The sequence below is a fragment of the Rhinolophus ferrumequinum genome, chromosome 3 (genome assembly GCF_004115265.2).
Source record: "Rhinolophus ferrumequinum isolate MPI-CBG mRhiFer1 chromosome 3, mRhiFer1_v1.p, whole genome shotgun sequence".
NCBI lineage: Eukaryota > Metazoa > Chordata > Mammalia > Chiroptera > Rhinolophidae > Rhinolophus > Rhinolophus ferrumequinum.
Genome location: NC_046286.1, coordinates 24,020,634 through 24,045,534, shown reverse-complemented (window position 1 = coordinate 24,045,534; position 24,901 = coordinate 24,020,634). Strand labels below are relative to the sequence as shown.

Sequence of the window (24,901 nt, the reverse complement as noted above, 5' to 3'; positions counted from 1 at the left end):
CAGTGGAGATGAGAGATGCAGACAAATTTTTTTTTTAAAAACCACTTGGTATGGTATACAGAGAGCCTAGAGGAGGCAGTCGTTAGCTCTCTCTAAAGATGAAAAATCTCAGAGAGGCATTTACCATACAAAATTGCCTACAAAATGGCAGTTTTGTAGGCAAAAATATGATTCAACCTAAGAGATGATATTTGAGCTAGTTCTTATCTGATAAAAACGAGGAGAAAACAAAAGAGTATTAAAGGGCAGTGCAGAGGAGACCAGATTCCTTAACTTATATGGAACACTGTGTTTCTCATTCTTATTTTATATAAAGCATCAGGAAATGAAAGAAAACACACACATAACACTTCTTTGATTTTTCCTGGAATTAAAACAGTATGTCCATACCTCATAAGATAACTACTTTAAAGTACCTGTTCTTGAATCCTTGAACAGTAAAATCCTTTTTCCAAACTAAAGGATCACAAAAGTTTAAAACTTCTCCAAATATTCAAACCATAAAACGCATTATTACATAGATAATAAAATGCTAGAAATTCTGGTACATATTTAATTATACACATCTCAGATTTCCTGGGCTAGCTAGGAACCCACAAAACTGTGAAGGCTTCCCAAGTGTGGTTATTTAAAAGTTATAATTTTGTCTGGCATTTTCCATGGGATTACTCATGGGTGGCAAATAAAGGTTGCAAAGTCTGAATTACTTAGATGCTCAATGGTGTTTACCTTTTAGTGACTTTGATAAACAACGTAGCTGGCAGTTTTTGTTTAAGAATCACAAAAGTTCTTTCATTTATTTAACTTATTATGTGGGTGCTAAGCACTGAGCTAGATCCTGAAAGACCATGTTGGGAAAAACAAGTTGGTCAAAAAAATTGTTTCCAATCAGGCTGTAGAGTTACTGCCAACTTTGTTTAACCAATGAATTCTGGCTATCGGAGAAAAAGATTACAGAGTTTTTACTTTATTGAATGGATAAATCAATTCCACTGCTACACTCAAATTTCCAAACTCCTAATAGCATAAAGCTCTAGTATGCTCTTAGTCAAACTAATTGCATTATATGAAAGATCAAGCAAATGCACAGAAAACAAATCAACTAGGCTATTCTGTTTATATTTGTTTAGCCACATTTCCTTCCCTACTCTCTGTTCTCCACATTCCCATTCTCAAATCTCCAACAACAAATACTATATTGGAATGTATGACTCTTACTGTTCTCCTTTATGTCAAAGGTGCCAATGTAATAATGTCAACTTCTTTACTGCATAACTTTTAATATTATTAATTTAATACTACTCAATATAAATAAAAATTAAGAAACCAAAATCTTCTCCTAGCCCAGGGGTTAGCAGACTTTTTCTGTAAAGGTTCGGAAAATAATTATCGTAGGTTTGGGGAGGTGGAAGAGCCTATACTGTGTGTCACAATTACTCAACCTTGTTCCTGTAATGTGGAAGCAACAGCACAGTCAATACTTAAACAAGAGTGTGGCTATATTCTAATAAAACTATTTACAAAGCCAGGTGATGGACTAAATTTGGTCCAAGGGCCATAATTGGCTGATTCCTGATCCAGCCTCCTAAACTATAGTATTATCTGTAAATCATCTTATATGCAAACAATCCTTTGAATGAGGAAACAATTTTTTTAAAACTCAGAGGTAGGAGGGAGTAGGGAGGATGAATGGGTGAGAGGGGAAAAAAAAATAAGAGTCAAGTAGGGAAAGGATTAATTCCATTAGGTTACCTTCTGTAGATCTGAATTCTTCTATTGGAGTACTTTTTACACCCAGGTTATCATCACTGTCACATTCTGTAAGGCAGAATCAATAAATGCAAATGTATTTCTGAAAAAGTTATTGTGTCAGTATTTTCAGTGACATCTCCCATATCCAAGCTTACTAATTATAATTCATTAGTAGTACACTACATTCCCTTTAGTTTTTTCCTTTAAGTGATTACCAAATTACATTACTTAAATTGAGAAAAAAATACAAACTAATGAAATAGGCAATTAAATTTTAACTCTATATTCAAAAAATTATTTGAAAAGTTCTTTTAATGTAACTTTGAGGAAATAGAAAATTTTAGTATTTAAAAAAGCTAGTATGTTTATTTGACTCTAGCAAATAAACTCCAAAGTTTCATTTGCATGAAATCATCTTAAAATGTTAAAAATTAATAATAGATAAAATTCTCCTGTATTTTGAAAATCAATATACATCTGTCTGTATAGAAACCAAAGGGTTAAATTAGCAATGCCTCGGCATGGCCCAAACTCACTTGATGTCTTATATGCTTTCATAATGAGACCTAAGGCTTTATAAAAATGACATGACTGACTAGGTATTGCAAAAGTCACTTAAGATTTGAACCGTGGTACTATCAGTGACCTAATATTTGGCTTATTACTTTAACTATATTTCAGTAGTCCCCCTTTGTCCGTGGTTCACTTTCTATGGTTTCAGTTACACATGATTAACCACGGTCGAAAAACATTAAGTAGAAAATTCCAGAAATAAACAATTGGTTAAGTTTTAAATTGTGCGCTGTTCTGAGTAGCATGATGAAATCTCATGCTGTCCAATTCCAACCTGCCCAGCACATGAATCATCCCTTTGTCCAGTGTATCCATGCTGTACAGTTGACCCTTGAGCAACACAGGTTTAAAATGGGCAGGTTTACTTATTTTTCAATTGCCCTGCACAGTTCAAACTTGTGACTCAAATCGGTGGTTTGGAATCTGTATATTCAGAGGGCCGAATGACTATAAGCAGATTTTCGACTGTGCGGGAGGTCAGCACCCCAACCCGTTGTGCAAGGGTCAACTGTATATGCTACGTGCTCGTTAGTCACTTAGTAGCTGTCTTGGTTATCAGCTTGACTGTCACCGTGACAGTCAAGCTGATAACCAAGACCACAGTGCCTGTGTTCGACCCTTATTTTATTTAATAATGGCCCTAAAGTGTAAGAGTAGCGATGCTGACTATTTAGATATGCCAAAGAGAAACCGTAAAGTGCTTCCTCTAAGTGACAAGGTATGAATGTATAGGAAAAAACACAGTATATATAAGCTCCAGTATTATCCATGGTGTCAGGCATCTACTGGCAGTCTTAGTATGTATTTCCTGCAATATGGGGGGCAACTATATAAAGTGCACTACAAGGCAATTTGATGTGTTTTAGCCTTCCTTTTCATGAACAAAAAATTTTTGTCTTAAATCAGATAACTGAATCTATACTGAATATACTATGATTCAGCATAACTTTTTAGTTTTAGAATTACAAAAGCATCTTTAAATCTAGATCTAAATAAAATACCATGATTTAGAGACTCTATACTTCTTTAGCCACTTAATAATTTTCATTACTTTTAAAATGTAGTGGCCACAGCACATGACAAGATACTCAACATCACTACTCATTAGGGAAAAGCAAATCAAAACTACCACTTCACGCCCATTAGGATGGCTACTATCAAACACAAACAAACAAACGAAAACCAGAAAATAACATGTGCTGGCAAGTATACACAGAAATGGGGACCCTTGTGCACTACTGGTGGGAGTGTAAGTAAAATGGTACTGTTCCTGTGGAAATCAGTATGGAGGTTTCTCAAAAAATTAAAAATGGAATTACCATATGATCCAACAATTCCACTTCTCAGTATATAGTCAAAAGAATTGAAAGCAGGGTCTCAAAGAAGTATTGGTATATCCATGTTCAAAGCAGCATTATTCACAGTAGCTAAAACATGGATACAACCCAAGTATCCATTGATGGATAAATGGACAAGCAAAATGGGGTACATATCTAGAATGGAATATTATTCAGCATTAAAAAGGAAGGAAATTCTGACATATGCTATAACATGGATGAAACTTGAGGACATTATGCTAAGTGAAATAAACCAGTCCACAAAAAGACACATCTTGTACGATTTCACTTATATGAAGTACAGTGGTACCTCGGTTTTCGAACATAATCCATTCCTGAAGACCGTTCGAGTTCTGAAACATTTGAAAACAGCTAGGCCTCAGGATCTTGCACTCAGCGGAAGCCACATGACATGTTCGACTTCCCAGGCGTGTTCGAAAACAGAAGCATTTACTTCCGGATTTATGGCGTTCGTAAACCAAAGTGTTCGTCAACAGAGATGTTCGAAAACTGAGGTACTACTGTACCTGGAGCCAGAAAGTAGAGTGGTGGCTGCCAGGGGCTGGAGGGAAAAGGGAATGGGGAGTTACTGTTTAATGAGTAGAGTTTCTGTTTTGCAAGATGAGAAGAATTCTGAGGATGGACGGTGGTGATAGCTATACGACAGTGTGAATGAAGTTAATACCACTGAACTGTACACTTCAGAATGGTTATGATGGTAAATCTTAAGTATATTTTTCCACAAAAAAAAAAGTTGTAAAGAAAAACTTAAAAAAAAAATCTAGTGCTTAGGAATCATATTTTCTTTTTATAGTAGTAATAATAAAAATAGCTGCTATTTATTGAGCACATGCAGTGCTTTATATGTTGTGCTAGACACTTGATACACATCACTAATTCTTACAACCTTAAGGATATGAAAAGTGAGACTCAAAAAAAGTTGAGTAACTTGCCTGAAACCAAACAGCTAGGAAGCAGCAAAGTTAGCATTCGAACCAAAGCCCATGCCTTTCTTTATGCACTGCACGATCTCTGCATTTCACAAAAATTCAGAATAAGGTACACATGTGCCCCCAAAGAGCAGTAAGTTCAAAAGAGTACTGATTATGAATGAATGCGTAAAAAAACAAACACCTAGAGCACAAGAGAGGCATTTAAAAGTGAACAATCATCACATAACAATAACCTATATCTTACCTCCAACCCTAAATACCCATGTAGACCTACTCAGAGGCAGCTCTTATTCCAAATAAAGTTGAAATAAAGGTAAATTCATACAGGTTTCACATTCTAAATTGAAAAAGAAATGGTCCCAAAAACATGAGCAAAAGACAAGGAAAAGAAGGTTGGTGAAGGTAAAAATTTAAGTATTTGACAGGATATTAAATAAATGTTAAAGATCGGGAAAGGTATGGCAAAAGAATGGAAGAAAAAGAGATTTTAAAAAAGCCAAAGATACAAAAAGCAAATGGAGGAAAACAAAAATTACAGATTAAAAAGATAAAATTCAATATTAAGGCACAATAGAAATATACAAAACAGAGTTGATTTTCCTTTAAAGAGCATAGTTGGGCTCAATTAATGATCCCTAACTTTTCAGACGTGAATTGATCCACTGTAATGAGTGATTACAAGAAAATTCTACAGAATGGGTTTTCAATCAAAATGTGGCTCCAAGTTAAGTTGAAAGAAAAATTACCTAGGAGGCAAGCAGAGTTGGAAAATTGAAAGGCATGTAATAAAAATGCCAAAAAAGTAGGCAGCTTTTCATTGAGGTCATTCATCAATACCTCCAAATCTTATTCATGGCTGTAAATTATTAAGGTATTTACAAATTATTTTATTTTCTTCTATGTACATTTATTTCAGAAATTATGGGGAAAAAATCTGAATCCCTAGAATTACATTCTTTTTAAAATACTGGTTAGTGAAATTGGGCATCAGTACTGTCTTTCTTTGAACAATCTCAGAAAGGTAGAGAAGAGAGTGTAAGTACCAGGAATAGGAAAAGAAGTACCTACCTCTTCCAAGGAACTAAAGATCTTTTAGGGCTTCATTTTGTCACTGTCAACCTCTTAAATGGTCTTTTTTGGGGGTAGGAAGGATATTGCCATATTATTATTTATCGCTTTCTGGTTTGACCTATAAGAAACTTTGCTTTTTGAAAATTAAAGATAAATTTGGACTTTCAGAAACAAAGTAAAGATCTGGATTCTGAGCTTTGCAAAAGTGTATAAACATTATTTCACACCATGAATATATGTTATATACATGAATACTGATTTTATCTATTAGATTAAAAAGATTCCAGAAAAGTATGAATTCATCCTCTTGTGAAACACTAAAGACTGCAAGTGAGATAAGGAAAAAATAAACAAGATAGAAGTATGAGAGCATGATGGTTTAGTAAGCAGGCAACAGTTCACTAATGGACAGCAGTTTATTGGTTTCTCTCAGCAGTGAAGTCTCCTCCGTTTGGATGGTTTGCACTGTGGCTGCAGCTGCATACCTTTGGTGGTATCAGATATGCTATTTAACAAGGCACACATCATATCTCCCTCTAAGTGGTGAGGGTTTAGTATATGTGCTGGCCTCTGAGTCTTCTTAAACTGATTCTCTAGCTCCAGAAAACCTTGATCTCCTGAGAGGATGGTGAAAGGAATTTGCTTGGGTAGCTGCTCATCTAGACGGCCAGCCTAAGTTGGAACAAATGGCATATGTTGATAAAAGTTAGAATTTGAGTTTCAAATCAAGTTACATATATTTCAGAATGAACACACACCTGGGAAGATATATTTAGCTTGTTTCCCTAACTCCCACCAAAGTAACTATGTCCTTCATAAATGAAATATACCACATTTAATCAAATATAAAATGTTATCAATTATAAGCTATCTTATGTGCCACTAGAAAGGGAGGGAGGGTGGGAGGGAAGAAAAACACAGGCCAAAAGAAGTCTAATAGGAGGCCCCCTCGTAAAGCTGAAACACTATGACTCAATCATAGGGAAAAGGTAAGCAACGTGATTTGCACACTCAATTTGGCACTGGATAGGTGGAATAAGAAATCTCTTATGGTTTAAAATATAAGCATTAGTCAACAAGTTTGTAGAGTAAATTCATGTTGTAAGTTTGACACAGAAACCCTTAAGCAGAGAATTTAATTTAAACAAGGTCTCAGTTTCATAGTTTCTTTAGATGACTGGCAGAGACAGAAGCAAATGCAAATCCCGCCCATCTAGCCAACAGTGATTGTTAAGCTGCATCACAATTTCAGAGATGTTAAAATATGAACATGTATTAGTATACCTGAAGTACAGGGTCATCTCTTGATCATTTATTCCATAAATAGCGGAGGGCCTACTATGTGTGGCTGAGATTCTGCTAGGAGTTAGGGATAAAACAGTTATGCTATGGGCCCCTACCCTCATAGTAGTCAAAAGAAGAACTTTATGCAGAAGATTTTACACACAAAAATTGCACTGAAGAATGATCTACAGTGTCATTATGATTAATGTAGAAAAAAAATCCAAATGGGTCCTAGATTCACATTAGATTTTGAATAAAAGAATGACTCACATGCATACATATGGCAAAATCAGCAGCGTCTTTTCTTTTACTGCAGCGAGGATGAAGAAAGAAGCATCCAATCCTATTCAGGTAATTATAGATCTTACAATTGAGTGGAGGCTTCCAATTGGTGTTTCCTCCTATTATTTTTAGAAAAGGCATAAACGATAGTCAAATGGGAGAAAAAGAACAGAATACTAGATACAACTGGAAATTCTATCAAGGAAAAACACATACTAAAAAAAAAAATTTCCTAGAGGGAAAGTACCAGATTAGAATGCAGAAGAATCCAGTTCTAGTGCAGGTATCACCATCTTGTTACTTTACAATCTTGAGAAAGTAGACCAACTTCCCTGAACCTGCCTATTCACCTGAAAACTCACAGGGATGTTAAGGAGAAACAAAGGTAATGAGTGAAAATTCTCTAAATGGTATCATGCTATATGAATGTAAGCATTAGTGGTTTTGGACAAATGTGTCAAGGCTCTTCAGCGGATGCTCATGATGGGCCATCAGTAAAACCAGACTTACTGAAAGGCTGGACTGGCTAACTGATCCAGATCCATATGCTTCTGTCTTAAATTCCAAACCTCCTCTAGATATGCTGTTACCTATTAAACATGAAGTATTCATTATACTATACTAAACTTCTGTAAATCAAACTCTATCTTTAGGATTTGGTCAGGGGTTTGTAAAGAGATTTAGATGAAGTTGCACATTTATGAATAATTACATACTTAACATAATTGCCACGAGGCCCACGTTCAAAAGCTAACTCCACTATTTATTAGTTTTATACCTTTAAAAAAATAAACTTCTCAGCCTACTTCCTTATATTTTTAAAAGGGAGATAACTATTATAATCAGTAAGCATGTATTAATAACAAGTATAGTTACCTGGCACATTGTATAATAGGTACTGAACAAAGACTTTTCTAATCTGTACCTAAAGATCCGCAAACTTTGGGTCATCAAATAACACTAACATTTACCACACAGAAATGTAAAGAGAAAAATATTCTAGTAACTATAATGCAAAGTGACAATATTCCAATTATGTTCCTATGTTCTATTCAGGAAGGTTTAAGGAATTCTTTAAAATGAAGGAGAAAACAAAAGGGGTTTTTCTCAAATGTTTTCCTTATTAACCATACCTTGAAAGCCCCAAATAAATGTTCCTTGGTTAAGATGCCCCGGTAGATGACCAAAAAAGTTTGACCAGTTATCAAAATCTACAAAGACTATATGAGTCATGGTTCGCAGGTAATCCAAATCTGGAAGCTCAACAACTTCTTCATCTAAGAAGAGAAACATTAATGTGAATTTGGTAAAAATTAGCTACAAACATTTTAATTTCTCAAGTTTAAAAGACATTAGAGCACACACAAAATTTTAATCTTGTATGTTATTCATTTCTATCTAAACCTTTTTGTCAAGTCCAAACCTGTACATGACACAGTACATTTAAATCAGATTAAACACATTCTGAGTATTTCTGAAATTTGATTATATATCCTTTCTAAAAATATATCTCATCGTCCTAAGGTGTTTTAAAAAAAATCATTTATAAAATGAATTAAAAAAAAATTAATGTACTAGAACTAGAAGACCAAGTGTTAACACTAAATAACCAAAATCTTGCACCACCAATCAAAATAAAATTTCAAGGTTACTTGCTATGAATGTTCTCCTCACAAGAATTTCATTATTTTCCTAATCTAGACTGAAATATTAGAAGCCCCCTGGCTCTGTGGTTAAACTCCTTATAGAGCAGAAATGAGATAACCTACAACGCTGTGACCATAATGTGGTGCATAATAGGTACCGGTGTCACCTCAGCACCATTCACCACAAACACGTCATTCTTGGTTCTCTCAGGTTCTTTCATCTTCCACCATTCTCCAAGTCTCTTTCACCCTCCCTTTCCCTTCTATCATACTTTTCTACCTTGATAAGGCCTTAAAGTTTCTAGTGGTAGCAATGAAAACCTTAAAATATTATTTTTAAAATAAACAGCTTCTGCTCTACCTAATAGAGGCTCTCTCAAATATACACTGCATCCCCTCCCATTTCCAAGGCACCCATCATCTTGTATCCCTTCTTAAAATTATCAGTAATTGTAGATTTAGACACTACAATCATCTTCTATCAAACATAGACCAACACAAATTCCCAAGAAGTAATCACACAAGCTAAAGAAAAGCACAAGAGAACATAACATGGTATGACCACTGTTTCATTGTTTGGAGTAGAGTTAAATGGGTCTGTAGTATGTCACTTAATCATTTCTTATATAAAACATGCCACGACTAAAGGTGATGTTGAAATCTACGTGTTCTACAGAACAAGTCTGTAAAACTTCAATGTTTCATAAAAATATTTTATTAGCCAAAATTTTCACATATCCTCGTAGTCTCCCCTCTTATTTAAAAGGATATAGTCTTTAAATTATACTCTAAAAACATTATACTTCTAAACAAAATAAAAACACTACTCTAGGGTGGCTGGTTAGCTCAGTTGGTTAGAACGTGGTACTAGTGGTAGCACCAAGGTTGCCGGTTCGATCCCGGCATGGGCCACTGTGAGCTGTGCCCTCCTTAAAAAACAAAACACTGTACTCTTCTAGACTTACTAAATCTTATCAGATGGAAGAAGGAAAAGTCTGGAGTAAGTACAAACAGGAATTCATACTTCATTTGTCTTCCTGGTTTCTTGTTACCACTTGTATGTAACTCTACTTTTAATTCTTATTTTAACTGTAAGTAAAAGCTTTGCTTCCAAGAAAATCATAACAAAAATATACAAATTCTAAAGTTACTTTTAAGATTTCTCAAACTTATAGAGTAAGGCCAAAATAGAAACAAAAAGAATTCACTTGATATGTCATCTTTTGTATGAACCAAAATCTAAATAATAATGTGTCCAGGATAACTTTCAAATGTTACTTTCAGAAACACTGTCAATTTCTTTCAGCTCTCAAAATTCCCATGACTTTTGTATAATAAAAGAAAATGTTATCCAAAATACATATTATTTAAAGCTAACATACACTCTTTGTCCCTTTAAGTTTAGAGAATGGCTCGCTGAATGTTGTAAGAATACAAATCCCTAAAAAGCATACGCTACAGTAACTAACATATCATCCTATACAGTTTCTTGCGTCAAAACTAAACCATTATTAGCTTTCACAAAAATGATGGCTACAGTACACAGAAGTTTGTATATTAATATGTGGAATTTGCACAGACATTAGAGTTGTAAAGCCATACCTATGTTCTGACAGCTTACGTCATTCCTGGCTCCTTTCTCCATGTCTGAATTTTTTGGATAGCTTGCTGCCTGTTTCAGTTTTCTCTCTGTACGTGAGGCACTGGCAGGACACTTGTGCCGGCTTGTTTTTTCAGCTCCCACATGAGCCCCACTGGGTTTCTGCAAGAGGCAGTGCTTTCTGTGGAAGTGCTGCTGAGCACTCTCAGGGTCGTGAAAGGCTTTGGTGCAGGTGCCACACTTGATGACATACCGCTGTTCCTCCTCTTCAGGCTTTTCTTCTCTGTGCACTTGGTGGATATGAGTGTTCATGTCGGCAACATTCTGTGCTGTTGCTGAACACAAACTGCAGCGAAACCACAGTTTTCCTTTACCCAGCATGGTCTGGAGACATCTACTATAATCTTCCTTTCTGTTGATTTTACAGATGTAACTCTCACGGCAACCACAGGTTAACAGGTTACTAGTCTCTATTAAAGGATAATCATCCTCAGTTTTAATTGAAGTCACAGTTTTTTCTGACACAAACATATAATCTATGCTGTGGTACTCCTTGTAATGACTCAAAAATGCTTCTTCCACATCAAAGGTAAGATCGCAGAGCCCACAGAAGTACTTAATCTTTATCTCATTGTCATGCTCATCTTGGCAATGCCGGTATAGTGTTTCTACCTTGTGAAAGGTCTTTTTGCAATGGGCACAGCTATATCTATGAAATTGGTGACTTGCTAAAGACATGCAATGCTGTTTTACAGATTCTTGGGAATCAAACATATCTTCACAGATTCGGCATTGCCATTTACCCCTTGGAGGACTGTTTGCTGGGGAATAATCAATAATCGTAATAGCTGAAGATGGATTCTTAGTAGTCAAATCACTCCCAACTGTAGTAGAGGATGATGGCAAAGTTTCACTTGCTACCTCATCCGTCTCATAAAAATATCTGTGGCCATTATGAAATTCAGTCACATGTGCCATGATAGTCTCTTTCCTTGTTAACTCCGTTTTGCACGTCTGACACCAGAAAAGAAAGTTATTTAAATGTGCCCCTCCATGAATTCGGCTCATATGTAAACGGATGACCCCTAAATCTTCACACACCTTTCCACAGACCACACACTTATAACACATTGTATTTGCTGAGAAAACGTGCTTTTCTACTAAATCTTCACTTGTGAATCGTTGCTGGCATTCACAAAACCAGGTTTTAATAACTGTCTTTTCTTTCTGGACACAAACCATACCTTCATGGCTTTTATCTCCTAAATTCATCTTCTTTTTTGGAATGGTGCTGCAATCTTGTGAGCTAGGTTCTCGAAGAGACATTGTTCTTTTAAGTGATGAAAATTTTGATTGATCTAGCAATAGATTCAAGTCAGAAGGTTTGTTCCCTTCGCTGCTGTGGCAATAAAGTAAGACTGATTCATCCATTGAGTTAATGACTCGAACTTTGTGTCCTATTTTCTGCTTGTGATTTCGGGTATCAGTTTCGTCCACAAAGACTTGGTTGCAATCAGGGCAATAACCTCTAAATATGAATTTCTCTGCAACCTGGGCAATGCTTTTCTCAGCTATAGCTACAGGACCAGCATTTCGACAACGAACTCTAAAGTGGGTAAGAAAAATAAACTCTTTCGTAAGTATTTTCTAAATATAATATCTCTGCTTTTATTGAAAGAATTATAAAATAAACAATATATACATAAGCACTAAAAGATATTTTTCAATAAATGATTTTGTATCATCATTGATGATATAATATTCTATCTTTTCAAAATACCTGGCTTGTACCAACATTTTGTCTCTTCCTATCCTATATACAAAAGGGTAAAACTAGAAATGAAAATACAAAAAAAAAATTCAAACTTTAGAAAACTAAAAACAGTTTCAAATGCACTGATAGAGGAACTTATCAGACAAGCAAATCATTAACTTCTCTATGACAATTAAACGGTGTGGAGGCACACTATGGTAAGATTCTCAATAACCTGGTACCTGTTCTTTAAGAGCTGGTTTACTTTATGTCAGGAATATGCCATGCTCAGATTGCTTTTACACTAAAGAATTACGTTCAGTTAAGATGACACACTATTCCAAAAATCAACTCAAAGTAAATCAACTTCTCTAGGGGAAAAGAAAAATGGAGCTGTGCTTCGACTGTCTTCCTTTTCAATGCTAAATTCCAAAGAGAACAAACCTGCTACTATTCCATATATTTAATATATTTTAAAAGTGGGAAATTATATAAAATAAGGTCTTTAGTTATAGTGGAATTAAGTTGAAAACAAGAAATAATAATAATAATCCCTAAATATTTGGAAATTACATCCCTAAATCTCTAGAAGTTAAACAACACACTTCCAATAAATCTATGGGTGAAAGAAAAAAATCAAAAGGTAAAAGGGAAAATATTTTTCTTAATTAAAATGAAAACAACTTATCAAAATCTGAGGGATGCAGCTAAAGCAATGCTTATAGAAGAATTTGTAACTTTAAATGTTTATAGGAAAAAAAGGTCCGAAGTCAATCTAAACTTCTACCTTAAGAAGCTAGAAAAAGATACGCAAATTAAATCCAAAGTTTAGAGTAGAAATTGAAGTAAAAAATTGGCAAACAACAGAGAATCACCAGTGAAATCAAATGTTGGTTGTTTTAAAGATCACAAAAAATTTGTTAAAAAATAAACATGAAGAGCTAAAAATACTTTAATAAGCTAAACTACTTAAAAAAATGAAGTAAAATGTATTTCTGAAGCATGAATAAGCAAAGGTTTCTCAGACAGGACAGAGAAGCATAACTATAAAAGAAAAAAATCAATAAATTATACTCAATGAGATTAAAAACTTCTGCTCATTAAAAGCCATAATTAACAATACGAATATGCACCTAGATTGGGAGAGAATATATTCACAGTACAAACATTTGACTAAAGATCTGTATGTAGACTATATAAAGAATACCAACTCTCTATTTAAAGGTAAACAATCCAATTTTTAAAATAGGCAAAAGACTTGAACACATATTTCAGAAAGATAAATGAATGGCGCAGAAACACATGAAAAAGTGCCCAACATCATTGATCATCAGGGCAATATAGATTTAAACTAAAGTGAGGCACTCGAAAGAAGAACTACAAATGAAAAGGATTGCTAACACCAAACCTTGGCAAGGATGTAGAGTGACTGTAACTCTGGTAACTTGCTAGTAGAAATGTATACTAGTACAAACACTTTGGAAAAATGTTTAGTAGTCTCTTATAAAACTAAATACATAACTACTCTTTGACCCAGCAATTCCACTCCTAGGTATTCATCCAAGAGAAATGTATTATACACACACACACACACACACACACACACACACACGTATCCATAAAAAGACTTGTACAAAATGTACATAGAAGCTTATTCACAATAGCTAAAAACTGTAAAAAATCTAAATGTCCATCAACATGAGAATTAATAAACAAATTGTGCTATGTTCAAACAATAGACTACTACTCATCAATAAAAAGGAACAATGTACTAAACAATATGGACAGATACTATGACAAACACAAGACAGTAAACATTATATGATGCCATTTACATGAAGTTCAAGAGGAGATAAAACCAATATAAGGTGGAAAAAATACCAGATTAGAGATGTCTGGTGGTGAAAGGGTGGAAAATGACTGCGGAGGGACATAATGGAACTTTCCACAGAAAGGTAATACGAGGTCTGACAATTAAGTTAGAGAACTTGCCACCATGCACATTGGTAGCACTGTACAAACAACTCAGTAAGGTTTCATAACCTTGGTATATCAGTGTCTCACAGCTGTGTTCATGTGGACATGTGGCAGTGCATTCCTGAGTGGCGTTATTGTTGTTGCGCATGTTTGTGTGCCATTGCAAGAATGTCTGAGCTTGAATTAGAGCAATGAACAAACATTAAATTTCTTGTTAAATTTGGCAAGAGTGGAAGGGAAATTAGGAACATGTTAGTCCAAGTTTATGGGGATAATACCATGAAGAAAACAGCAGTGTACAAATGGATTAAACATTTTTCTGAGGGGAAAGAATGCATCACTGATGAAGAGTGGTCAGGGTGGTCAGTATGAGCAAAACTGACGAAAACATTGCAAAAATCGTCGAGTTGTGCGTCTAAATTGTCAGATGACTATGAGAAGCATAGCACACCAAGTAAACATCGATAGAGAAACAGTTAGAAAAATCTTAATTGAAAATCTTGGCATGAAAAAGGTGTGTGCTAAAATGGTCCCAAAGGAGCACAGTGATGAACAAAGCAAAGGGGAGTCAAAGTTTGCCAAGACCTTTTGGAGAGGCAAGATGACGTTTTGGGCCTTGTTATCACTGGTGATGAAACATAGGTGTACCAATATGATCCTGAAGCGTCAAAGTGCACAATGGAAGTCAGCCAATTCTCCATGACCTAAAAAGTTCTGTCAGTCCAAATCAAGTGAAAACGATGTTGGTAACCTTTTTTTGATATCAAAGGGATTATTCATTATGAATTTGTACTGACAAACAAGTAACCAACTTTACTATTTCGAAGTGCAGAAAAGGCTGCATGAAAAAGTTAGATGACCTGAACTTTTTGCCAAGAGTTCATGGCTCTTGCATCATGACAATGCACCAGCTCACACGGCACTGTCTGTGTGGGAGTTTTTAGCCAGTAAACAAAAAACTGTATTGGAACACTTTCCCTACTCACCTGATCTGGCCCCAAATGACTTCTTTCTTTACCCGAAGATAAAGGAAATATTGAAAGGAAGACATTTTGATGACATTTAGGATATCAAGGGTAATACAACGACAGCTCTGATGGCCATTCCAAAAAAAGAGTTCCAAAATTGCTTCGAAGGGTGGACTAGGCGCTGGCATCAGTGCATGGCTTCCCAAGGGGAGTACTTTGAAGATGACCATAGTGCTATTCAGCAATGGGGTACGTAACACTTTTTGTAGGATGAGTTTGCGAACTTAATTGTCAGCCCTCGTATATTATGATAAAAATGTGGGTTAAACAGATGTACCCATTTGTGAAAATTGTGAAAGTTAAGATTTGTACATTCAATAAACTTAAATTCTATCTCAAAAATAAGCTTTAAAAAATAAGAGGAGTAAGGAGCATATAGATGTATAAATAAAACAAAAATGGCAGTGTTGATTATTATTAAAGTTGGATGATGGGTAAAAGGAGGTTCATTATACTACAGTAAATTCATATAGTTAAAAATTTCCATAATAAAAATCTAAGAATAAAATAAAAGCAGAACCAGGATCTGAACTCATGAAATGTAAGTCAGAACCAGGGCTGTTAACCTCAGTGATTATAATGAGTATATACATACTCAGAGTAATTAGACTTCGCAGCCTCAGTTTTATCGAGACATATTTTACTACTTAACGGTTTGTGAAAACAATTGTTCTATTTAAACAAATGCAATTGTAGATAAACTTTTAATGCATTTTAAAGAAATAACAGGTAAAAAAGAGACCTAAGAGACAAAGTGTCTAATGCAAATTGCAGACTATGTTTGAATCATGATTCCGAAAAACCACATGTAAAAAATCAGGGGAACTTGATAACTGATTAGGTATTTGATATTAAAAAAGCATTTGTTTTTTAAGGTGTGACAGTAATATTAATTTTTTAAAACAAGAATCCTTATCATTTATATATACATATTGAAATATTTACAGATAAAATGACATTATTTGCTTCAAAATAATAACTTGCAGGGTGGGAATATAAATGAAACACCACTAACTACTATGTGATGATAACTACTAAAATTGGGCGAAAGGTATATAGGGATTCATTATACTATTCTCCTTACTTGCGTGTACTTCTTGATAATTTCCAATGTAAAGACAAAAAAAAAATCATTCTGAAATCTTGATTATTTGATAAATTTGGCCTTTCACTGAAATTTAATCTTCCACACGCATATGATACTTTCCATTCTGGCTGACTTAAAGCCAAGGTTCTATTTTAACCTTCTCCTCCTCCCCTATACCTACACTCACAGAACACACACAGGAAAATTACACACAGAACTTAGAACTGTTAGTTTGTTTTACTCACAGCCAAAATCTATATATCCACTTTTCCCAAACTCTAATTTCTCTCATTATGCTAATCTGGTTACTTCCAGGCAAATGTACATTTTCATTTGAAGAGAAGAGAAACATGGATTAGAAAAATATTTGTTGAATCCTACTGGTGAAGAGCTTATTGGGCAGGTTTCCCTTATAGCCCAAGAGAAGGTATGTACATACCTGAAATGGGCAGTGAGCTCCATGTGGGAACGCAGTGTCTGGTGGCAAGCTACACACTTAACTTGAAATGGAACATCTTTGCACAGAGAGATCAAAGTTTTCTTTGCAAAAGATGGAAATGATATTGGATGTGCTATTCCCTTGCCATCTGAAAGACAGAATAAACTATAACTTGCAAAGATTTAAGTAGAGAGTGACCTAACCTTCCCCGCTTTGCCTTTCTCAACATCCATCAGAGTCAGTAAAATAAGATAGTTATTTATGTGATAAAAATCTAAAGGAAGTCATTTTCTAGCCTCAAGCGCAAAGGATGCTGAACTCATGCTCAAATGAAAATTTGAGTCTTAAATACAGAAAAACACAGAACTTCCCAAATATAATGAATATGCAAAAACATTATTCTGAATAAATGTTTTCTTCCCAAGTTTCTCTTCATTGCTCCAAGTTTAAGTAAGTAAACCTTACTCTTAGGTACAGATAAATACTGAGAATCTTTTTTGAAAAAAAAAAAATTAAAAGAAAAATCTTTCACTTTCATGGTTTTCAAACTAATATGAGGATAAATAACCTCAAGACTTATCTCAGAAGTATGGTAAATCACCAAAAATTAAAGAAGTTTAATAATTTTAAGAGGACAGAGTATGAACATACCACTCAGTTTAAAACGCTGATGGAAATGATTCCTTCCAGACATATGCTTCAAACACTCATCCTTGCTCCTAAAAAGAAGGTAGCAAGTTGGACAGGCAAAACACTGAATAACCTGAGGAAGAAGGTTGTTTTTATGTCCATCATCTGCAGCTTCCTGGAAATATAAGGCAAAGCTGTATTACAGACAACTAAAATCAATCAATCTTCAACTTCTTAAAATCAAATTTCAAAACATTTATTACTTATTTGGAATGTTCTCTATCAGTTCTTTTCTATTAAATGTATTGGGGTGACATTTGTTAATAAAATTCTATAGGTTTCAGGCGTACAGTTCTGTAATACATCACCTAGATATGGCATTGTGTGCTCACCACCCAGTCAAGTCTCCTTCCGTCACCATGTATTGGACCTCCTTTACCCTTTTCCACCTCCCCATCTCCCCTTTCCCTCTGATAACCACTAAACTACCGTGTCTATGAGTTTTTGTTTTGTTTTTTTTCATTTATTGCTTTCAGTTTTATATCCCACATGACTGATACCATGTGGTTTTCGACTTCTTCCATCTGACTTATTTCGCTTAGCATGATATTCCCAACACATGTATGGATCTAACAGCTAACATGAAAATTTTTCTCCTCTGAGTGAACTGTGGATCTTCCGTCAAAAATGAGGTCCCATATATAAAATTTTTAACTTTTTTTCTTGAAAACAAATTATAACCATCTTTCTGTGACAATAAATGTACATTTGCTTTCTATATAGTTTTCATTTTTTACATACACATCAATATGCAATATTATATAAATGCGTAACTGTTTTCACATCATATATACTTTTTCCAATGTTTTGCTTTGTTCACTCTACTCTGCAATATAACCTATGTTTACAAATATTTATTTACCCATAAGTCGTTCCATGCTTAATTTATAATACACATACGCGTGTGTGTGTTTATGTAATATATGTATATACACACATACATACATAAAAAGGGAATTGCCATTGTTTTATCAAATATTGACAACTTACAGCCTCTTCTGCCTCTTAGTCTTCTTATTCCACAATACCTAATAGAAATCCCTAAAAATCAACTGGTATAGCTTTAATTCATTTTTCTTAACGGTGGCAAACTACTCCAAGATGTGGATCTACTAAGATTTAGTCAAGTACTCATTTTCAGCCCCGCCCCCCACCACTGTAAAAACAGTGATGTTGTAAACATCCTTGAATATAAATACCTATTTATAGCTGTTTTTCTGCATCAGGAGTGGCCCTACTGGGTTAAAAGGTGTATTATTTGAATATTAAAAGATATTGCATGCTTGCTTTTCAAAATAGTTCTACCAATTCATGTATCTCCTACCTCTCAATGAGCCTGGCAGCAAAAGCTATTATGAATTTGTTTTTTTCAGTTTTGCAAGCTGGCAGAGGTTGTGTTATTCATTGTTACTTTAATTTTCATTTCCTGTCTTCTAGTGGATTTGAGTATTTATTCATACAATTCTGTGAGTATTCCATATTCTTTGGACTGTTTATTTACATTCTTTAGCCTCATGTTTATTATTTTTGTTTTCTCCCCTTCTGGTCAACTTGTATTATTTTTCAGATTGAAACTCTGTCTTATCCGCCAGTTTGCAAATATTTTTCAAACATTTGTCGGATAATTTTGCATATGCTCACTTTAAAATTTTAATATAGACAAACAGGTATGTCTTTTCTAGTGTCTAAGTTTCCAAACTTGGTTAAGAGCCTCCTTTATTCCAAAACTGGAAACATTTTTCCAGTGTATATTTGTATATGTATGTGTCTTTGTGTATAAATATAATTTAACCTGTAAATGGTCTTTAGAGCAATAGCTTTAAAAGCTGAGTTGTGTCTTCTTAAATTTACTATCTTAAATTTACATTAGGGAAATCAAAATAGTTTGTGTAGTCTTATGAGATGCAACAGGAAGAGTATGGATAGCAAGTTTACATTTATACTTAGGATATGTCAAGCACCATTTAGGGTTCAAAATGTGCTTTTCCATTTAATCCCTATAAAAACCCCACGAAGTACTATTTTCATTATTTAAAAATAAGAAAATTGAAATTTAGTTAAGTCAACAAAATTACTAGTTCCCCCAACCAAGATGTAACCTTGGAAGAGACAAAACCATTCAAACACAGTTTTATATCTTTGGTTATAAATTCTAGACTCTTTCCACTATTCCCCGTCCCATTTTAATTTGTTGGGGGCCCCACAGAAGATAACACCCAGAAAGATATTTTGCATATCAATTAGAAGGTTCTAAATAAGAGCACTAAAGGCATTTACTAACAACCAATTTATACAAATATCCCCTAATGAAGAACTTTAAACTAGGAAAATAATTTTTAGTTCAATTGTGAATTATAAATAAATTTAATATAAAGCTTATTTAAATTATTTGCTCAATAGATCAAAAATGTAATTCTACATAAAATTTTATTGGAATATACCTACTGCATAAGTATAACATATCTGCAAATACCATCTACAAACCGGGGGAAGGAATGGGAAATAGAATATCTGGTAAGTTAAAGTACTCGATTTCTTTTTACCATTATATGTCTGGTTACATTAAAATAAAATACACCACAAAAATTTGTATATACAAAAAAGTAGAAAAATAAGATACTGCTTATACTCACTAAGATGGCTATTTTAAAAGACAGATAATAATAAGTGTTGGCAAGGAGAATTTGGTACCCGCATACATTGCCAATGGTTAAGTATAAAGATATAGTGTGTTGGATAACAATTTGACAGTTCTTCAAATAATTAAACATAATTACCATTTGAACCAAAAATTTAACTCATCTGAAAAGTGAAAACGTATCCACACAAAGACTTGAACACTTGTTCATAGCAGCATTGTTCACAACAGCCAAAGTGAACCCAAGTATTCATCAACCTGATAAAATGTGGCATATATCCATACAATGGAACATTATTTGGTAATGAAAAGGAAAGAAGTACTGATACATACTACGACATGGATGAGCCTTGAAAATATTATGGTAAGTGAAAGAATCTTGTCACAAAAGGTCACATATTCTATGATTCCATTCATATGAATGTCCAGAAAAGGTAAAACCACAGAGGCAGAAAGTAGTTTACTGGTTTCCTAGGGCTGAGGAGGCTAGACTAGCAAGGGGGGAAATTAACCTTTGATGACAGAATGGCCCTAGGAACACAATAAGAAACAGTGGTAGTACCTACTGACCCACAAAGTGACACTGAAGCACACTGGAGGTTACAATATATCCACCACCACCAAAAAGGGAGAAAAGCAGGGAGCTATCTAGTGATATACCCATTAGGTAACTTTAATGTCAAAAAACACTAGACACTTGCTACTCAAAGGGTGACCCATGGACCAGCAGCACTGGCATCACGTAGAAGTTTGTTAGAAATCTCAATTCTAAGGCCCTACCTCAGATCTACTGAGACAGAATCTGCATTTTTAACAAGATTCCCAAGTGATTCAACTGCACATTAAAGTTTAAAAAGCACTACATGGGAGAAACTGGAGCTGAAAGGAAAAGGGGAGGGAAGCAAGGCAAACAATGCAAATTGCGGATAATTTCACTCTTTTATTGAAGAATGCCATCTTTACAAAACAACTCATAGGTATACAATCTTCTAGCGACCTCTTCTGGCTAACTGAAGACAGGCAATTACAGCCTAATGCATGCTAGTTTCCTTTAGAGTCCTTGTGACAAACTCCAAAGAATAAGCAGTAAGGACCCCTTACTGAGAGCTATATCTAATATCAAATATGGTAAATACTCATTACAGATTTCTGTATTACATGGATTTGTATATACCATACATCAACTCAGGTCCCTTGAGACATAACACTTAACGAGAGTTACACAATATAGCCTTTTAAGTAGTGGATTTATTTCTTAATAAAAGAATTGTTATTTACAATATGGCTCTAACATTTCAACAGGCAGTGAAAGGCAGTGGACTTAAGAATAAGGTTCTAGGTCCCATCACGTAACTAACTCACAGACCATCTTAAAATAAGGTAAGTTAACTTCAGAGAGCAACTCCATAAAAGGAAAGATTTCTATGATCATCTTTAGGACTGCTGGCTTCCAGCTATCAAATTTACCTACCCACAATAATTTAATGTTCTAAATCATTTTACTCTCCATAGACAATCACAAGTTTGATCCTTCTGTGTATCATTTGTGATTGCAAGCTTAAAAGAAGCAAGAAAATACCTCCATGGTTCTCTAGAAAAAGAATACGTGCTCTTAGGACATGCTCTTACCTTAGCAAAAAGGTGATCCCTATATTGTTGTTGAGTAACAAAATTTTTATAACATACTACACAAGCAAAGGAATTGAAGAAAGGTCCATGTAGTGTAATTGTTGGATCACATGGGGAGTGATCAAACCTACTTGGCAAAAGAGAGGTAACATTAGAAAAAAGCCCACATTCTAGGGGGAGAAATTTTTAGCTTTCTTTGTTAAACTAAACACACACACACACAGTCAGAACTTTATACTTATCTACTGAACTATTAAATAATGCTCTTCATATTCAGGAAATATCACGTGCCTCCCACATGCCAAGCAATCCCTTCAGACAGTGACCAGCTCAAGACTTCATAAAAGTATTCAAGATCCAATAAAATAGATTTATGTGTGTCTTGCCAACTGGTAAACTTCCAGTTTGAAGACTATAGAGCCATTGTCTTTCCTTCTTGCCTTATTTACCACAAAACTCACAAATAATTTTCAGTGAATCATTGGAATAATAATCTCACGTTAAGATTTCTGGCATACCTGTTTCCTAAAAATAGCTTTTACTCTTTCTAATGGTTATTTTAATCGTACAAAAATTTATGTCATTGTAAAGTGCCTTTAAGACTTTTTAAAATAGTTAAGATACAGTATGTTACCCAGTTATTTTGTAGTATGCTGAAGCTCCCTCTAGGAGCCTCTCTTGGTAAGGTAAAGCATAGGCAGAGTGAAACATCTGGAAAAGATAATGGCTTACAGCCCCAACTCTCAATTCCCATCTTTAAACTATCAGAAGGGGACTGTAAAGATAAGAATATTTAATGACTTTAATAATGCCTTCCTTGACATTTATTTTTCTCAAGCTCTACTATTCCAAATTCAATAAATTAATAAGATGGGTTTCATAAATAGAGTATTTATTGCTAATTTTGCTACATTTGGTCTGCATTTAGCATTTACTTTGCAATGCCATATTAGCTTTCTTTAGGCTAAACTAAATATCTGTAAGTGTTTTATGTCTCTTGAAATTTGCATTTCTGGGCTGAATTTCTCTTAAAACTGATCCAACTGTGTACCAATGCAAAAAGTCTGTTCAGAATTTTATGAGACGTATTAGGAATAAATATATATTTAAAGGCTATATGCCTTTAAAGACAAACTATCACTAGAAAAAGCTGACTTTACCCAGCCTTCTAGGAAACCTAAGAAATGTAAATTGAAAATAATTATATCATGACAGCACAAAACAATTTGAGTTTGGAATGTAACGCTATAATCACCATGGCAGAAGTGCATCATGCTTTCATTTTGCAAAATCACTTTGTAACTTATTTGACCTTCAGCATCCACTATTCTAAATAGCATACTTACCTTTTCAAATGTCCTAAGAGAAGGTGCCCATTATCATATTCCTTGTTACAATGCATTATGGGACATGAAATTGGTTTCGCGGACACCCTCATTTGGCCTCCTCTTCGGAATGAACTTTTTGTTCCAGAATTAATTGTGCCTGTTTTGAGTCCTGCAGCATTGGAATATAAATTCTTAAGTCCTTATTTCAGATATTTGTCCTTTGGACTGGTAATCAAAATTGTAACAAGACAATGAAAATTATGATACAGCATCTTCAACTAAGTGGTACTAATTGTAATTAAATATTTACAAGCTTTTTTTTTTCTTTTATAAAAGAATAACCTAAGAGTAAATAGGAAAGCAATTAACATCTCCAAGTGGTATTCTGTTGAGGAAAAATAAATGTTTCCTTAAATTCAACAGCCAAGAAATATCAAAGATCAAATACATTTGAAAATCAGTTATTCTACAGAACACTTACCTACCTTCTTTTCATTTATATAAGTTTGAAACGATGTTTTCTTTTAACTCTGATTTTCCCTTTTAATTGTATTAAACACATTACAAAGTTTAGTTATACTATAGAGGATCTGGGTTCTATGAAAATTATGTTAAACAATGTAACTGGGAGGGCAGGGAAAAGTGGAGAGGACAGGGAGGGAGGCAAGGAGAGTAAGAGCAATAATTTCTGAGGAATCCAGCTACCGGCCAATCAGCTTCAACCGGGACGTGAAGTAATGCAAGTATCAGTAATAACAAATTTATAGAACACAAAGCAGAGATTTACTTCTTGTTATCTCTCTCCTCTCTACTTACCCTATTTTGACCCTTCTCTTTTTCTCCTTTCAAAGCCAATTAGAAAATAGTTTGCCCATCAATATCTTCTCTTAATTAATTCTCTCTTATCCTGGTCTATTCTTCATCTCTTTTCTTTCTTTTTTATCTTGACTTTACGGTCACACAACTCTTATAGACTAATACCCTAAGCCAAATTTTTTTCCCAGGGAACTTGCACTACATCTTATATACACCTGAAAATATGAATTATATTGTGTAAATAAAGAATTATCAAACTGCCAGGAGAATTCTAATATGCAGATAGTTTGATTATTGTCTCTCTTTTATTACTATTTCTTGTGGATTGTTTTAACCAAATGCCTTGAATATTTTATACAACAGAAAACTGGGTATTTATCTTGATGACAGATTCTACAAAGCCCCTAAGCATTTAACTAGAGTAGAATATTATTCCTTTCACATCATCTAGTTTTATGATCCCCAAATGGTTATATATGCTTAAAGTTTCAACTGCCTTTCTGCTGTTTTAGTCCTTATGGGAGAAATGTCACTATTAAAAGCTGCCAAAATGTTTACATAAATGTGTTCTTCCAACAAACAATGAATAGCATAGCATTAATCATATTTTAATATTAGAGGCATTAAATGACAATACACCCTTTTATCTTTAATTTTTTTAATACAGTCAGAATTATGACAATTTTTATTTATTATCCATTCACATTCCAGATGTCACCAATGAAGACCTTTATTTAGCCAAATAGAGGCACTGGATAAAAATAAAATTAGAGAAAACAATCAACTGAAAGAAATAAACTTTAAGTAGTTCTTTTTCTTAAATATTATAGTGAAGTTTATTTATTTATTAAATAGTTATTTAGTTTATTCAATATTCAAATGTATGCAAACTGGCTTAACTGTGAAGATTTATAAAAGCAGGATTTCCAAAGTTAGAGTAATTAAAATAATAGCTAGGTACTTTGGAATAGATTGAATGAGTCCCTTAATGTTACTGAGAAGTAGAATCTCACTTTTT

At 34.2% G+C, this 24,901-nt stretch overlaps 1 protein-coding gene across 2 annotated transcripts in view; it reads right to left on the bottom strand.

Annotated features, from left to right (window-relative positions):
- Nucleotides 1–24,901, bottom strand: part of ZNF451 (zinc finger protein 451) — a 71,804-nt gene that overhangs the window by 11,959 nt on the left and 34,944 nt on the right. Inside the window, exons 6-15 of one of the 2 annotated variants that reach the window (XR_004422006.1) lie at nucleotides 23,086–23,236; nucleotides 21,740–21,866; nucleotides 17,434–17,587; nucleotides 16,783–16,930; nucleotides 10,501–12,104; nucleotides 8,386–8,529; nucleotides 7,241–7,371; nucleotides 6,172–6,358; nucleotides 4,616–4,694; nucleotides 1,753–1,818 (exon numbers count right to left, since the gene is read on the bottom strand). Coding sequence is in view for 1 of the 2 variants with exons in the window: in XM_033096951.1 (XP_032952842.1) it covers nucleotides 1,753–1,818; nucleotides 6,172–6,358; nucleotides 7,241–7,371; nucleotides 8,386–8,529; nucleotides 10,501–12,104; nucleotides 16,783–16,930; nucleotides 17,434–17,587; nucleotides 21,740–21,866; nucleotides 23,086–23,236 (2,712 nt within the window). In the remaining variant the exon portion in view is untranslated. The remainder of the gene's footprint in view (nucleotides 1–1,752; nucleotides 1,819–4,615; nucleotides 4,695–6,171; nucleotides 6,359–7,240; nucleotides 7,372–8,385; nucleotides 8,530–10,500; nucleotides 12,105–16,782; nucleotides 16,931–17,433; nucleotides 17,588–21,739; nucleotides 21,867–23,085; nucleotides 23,237–24,901) is intronic. The other variant, XM_033096951.1, reaches the window with a different exon arrangement.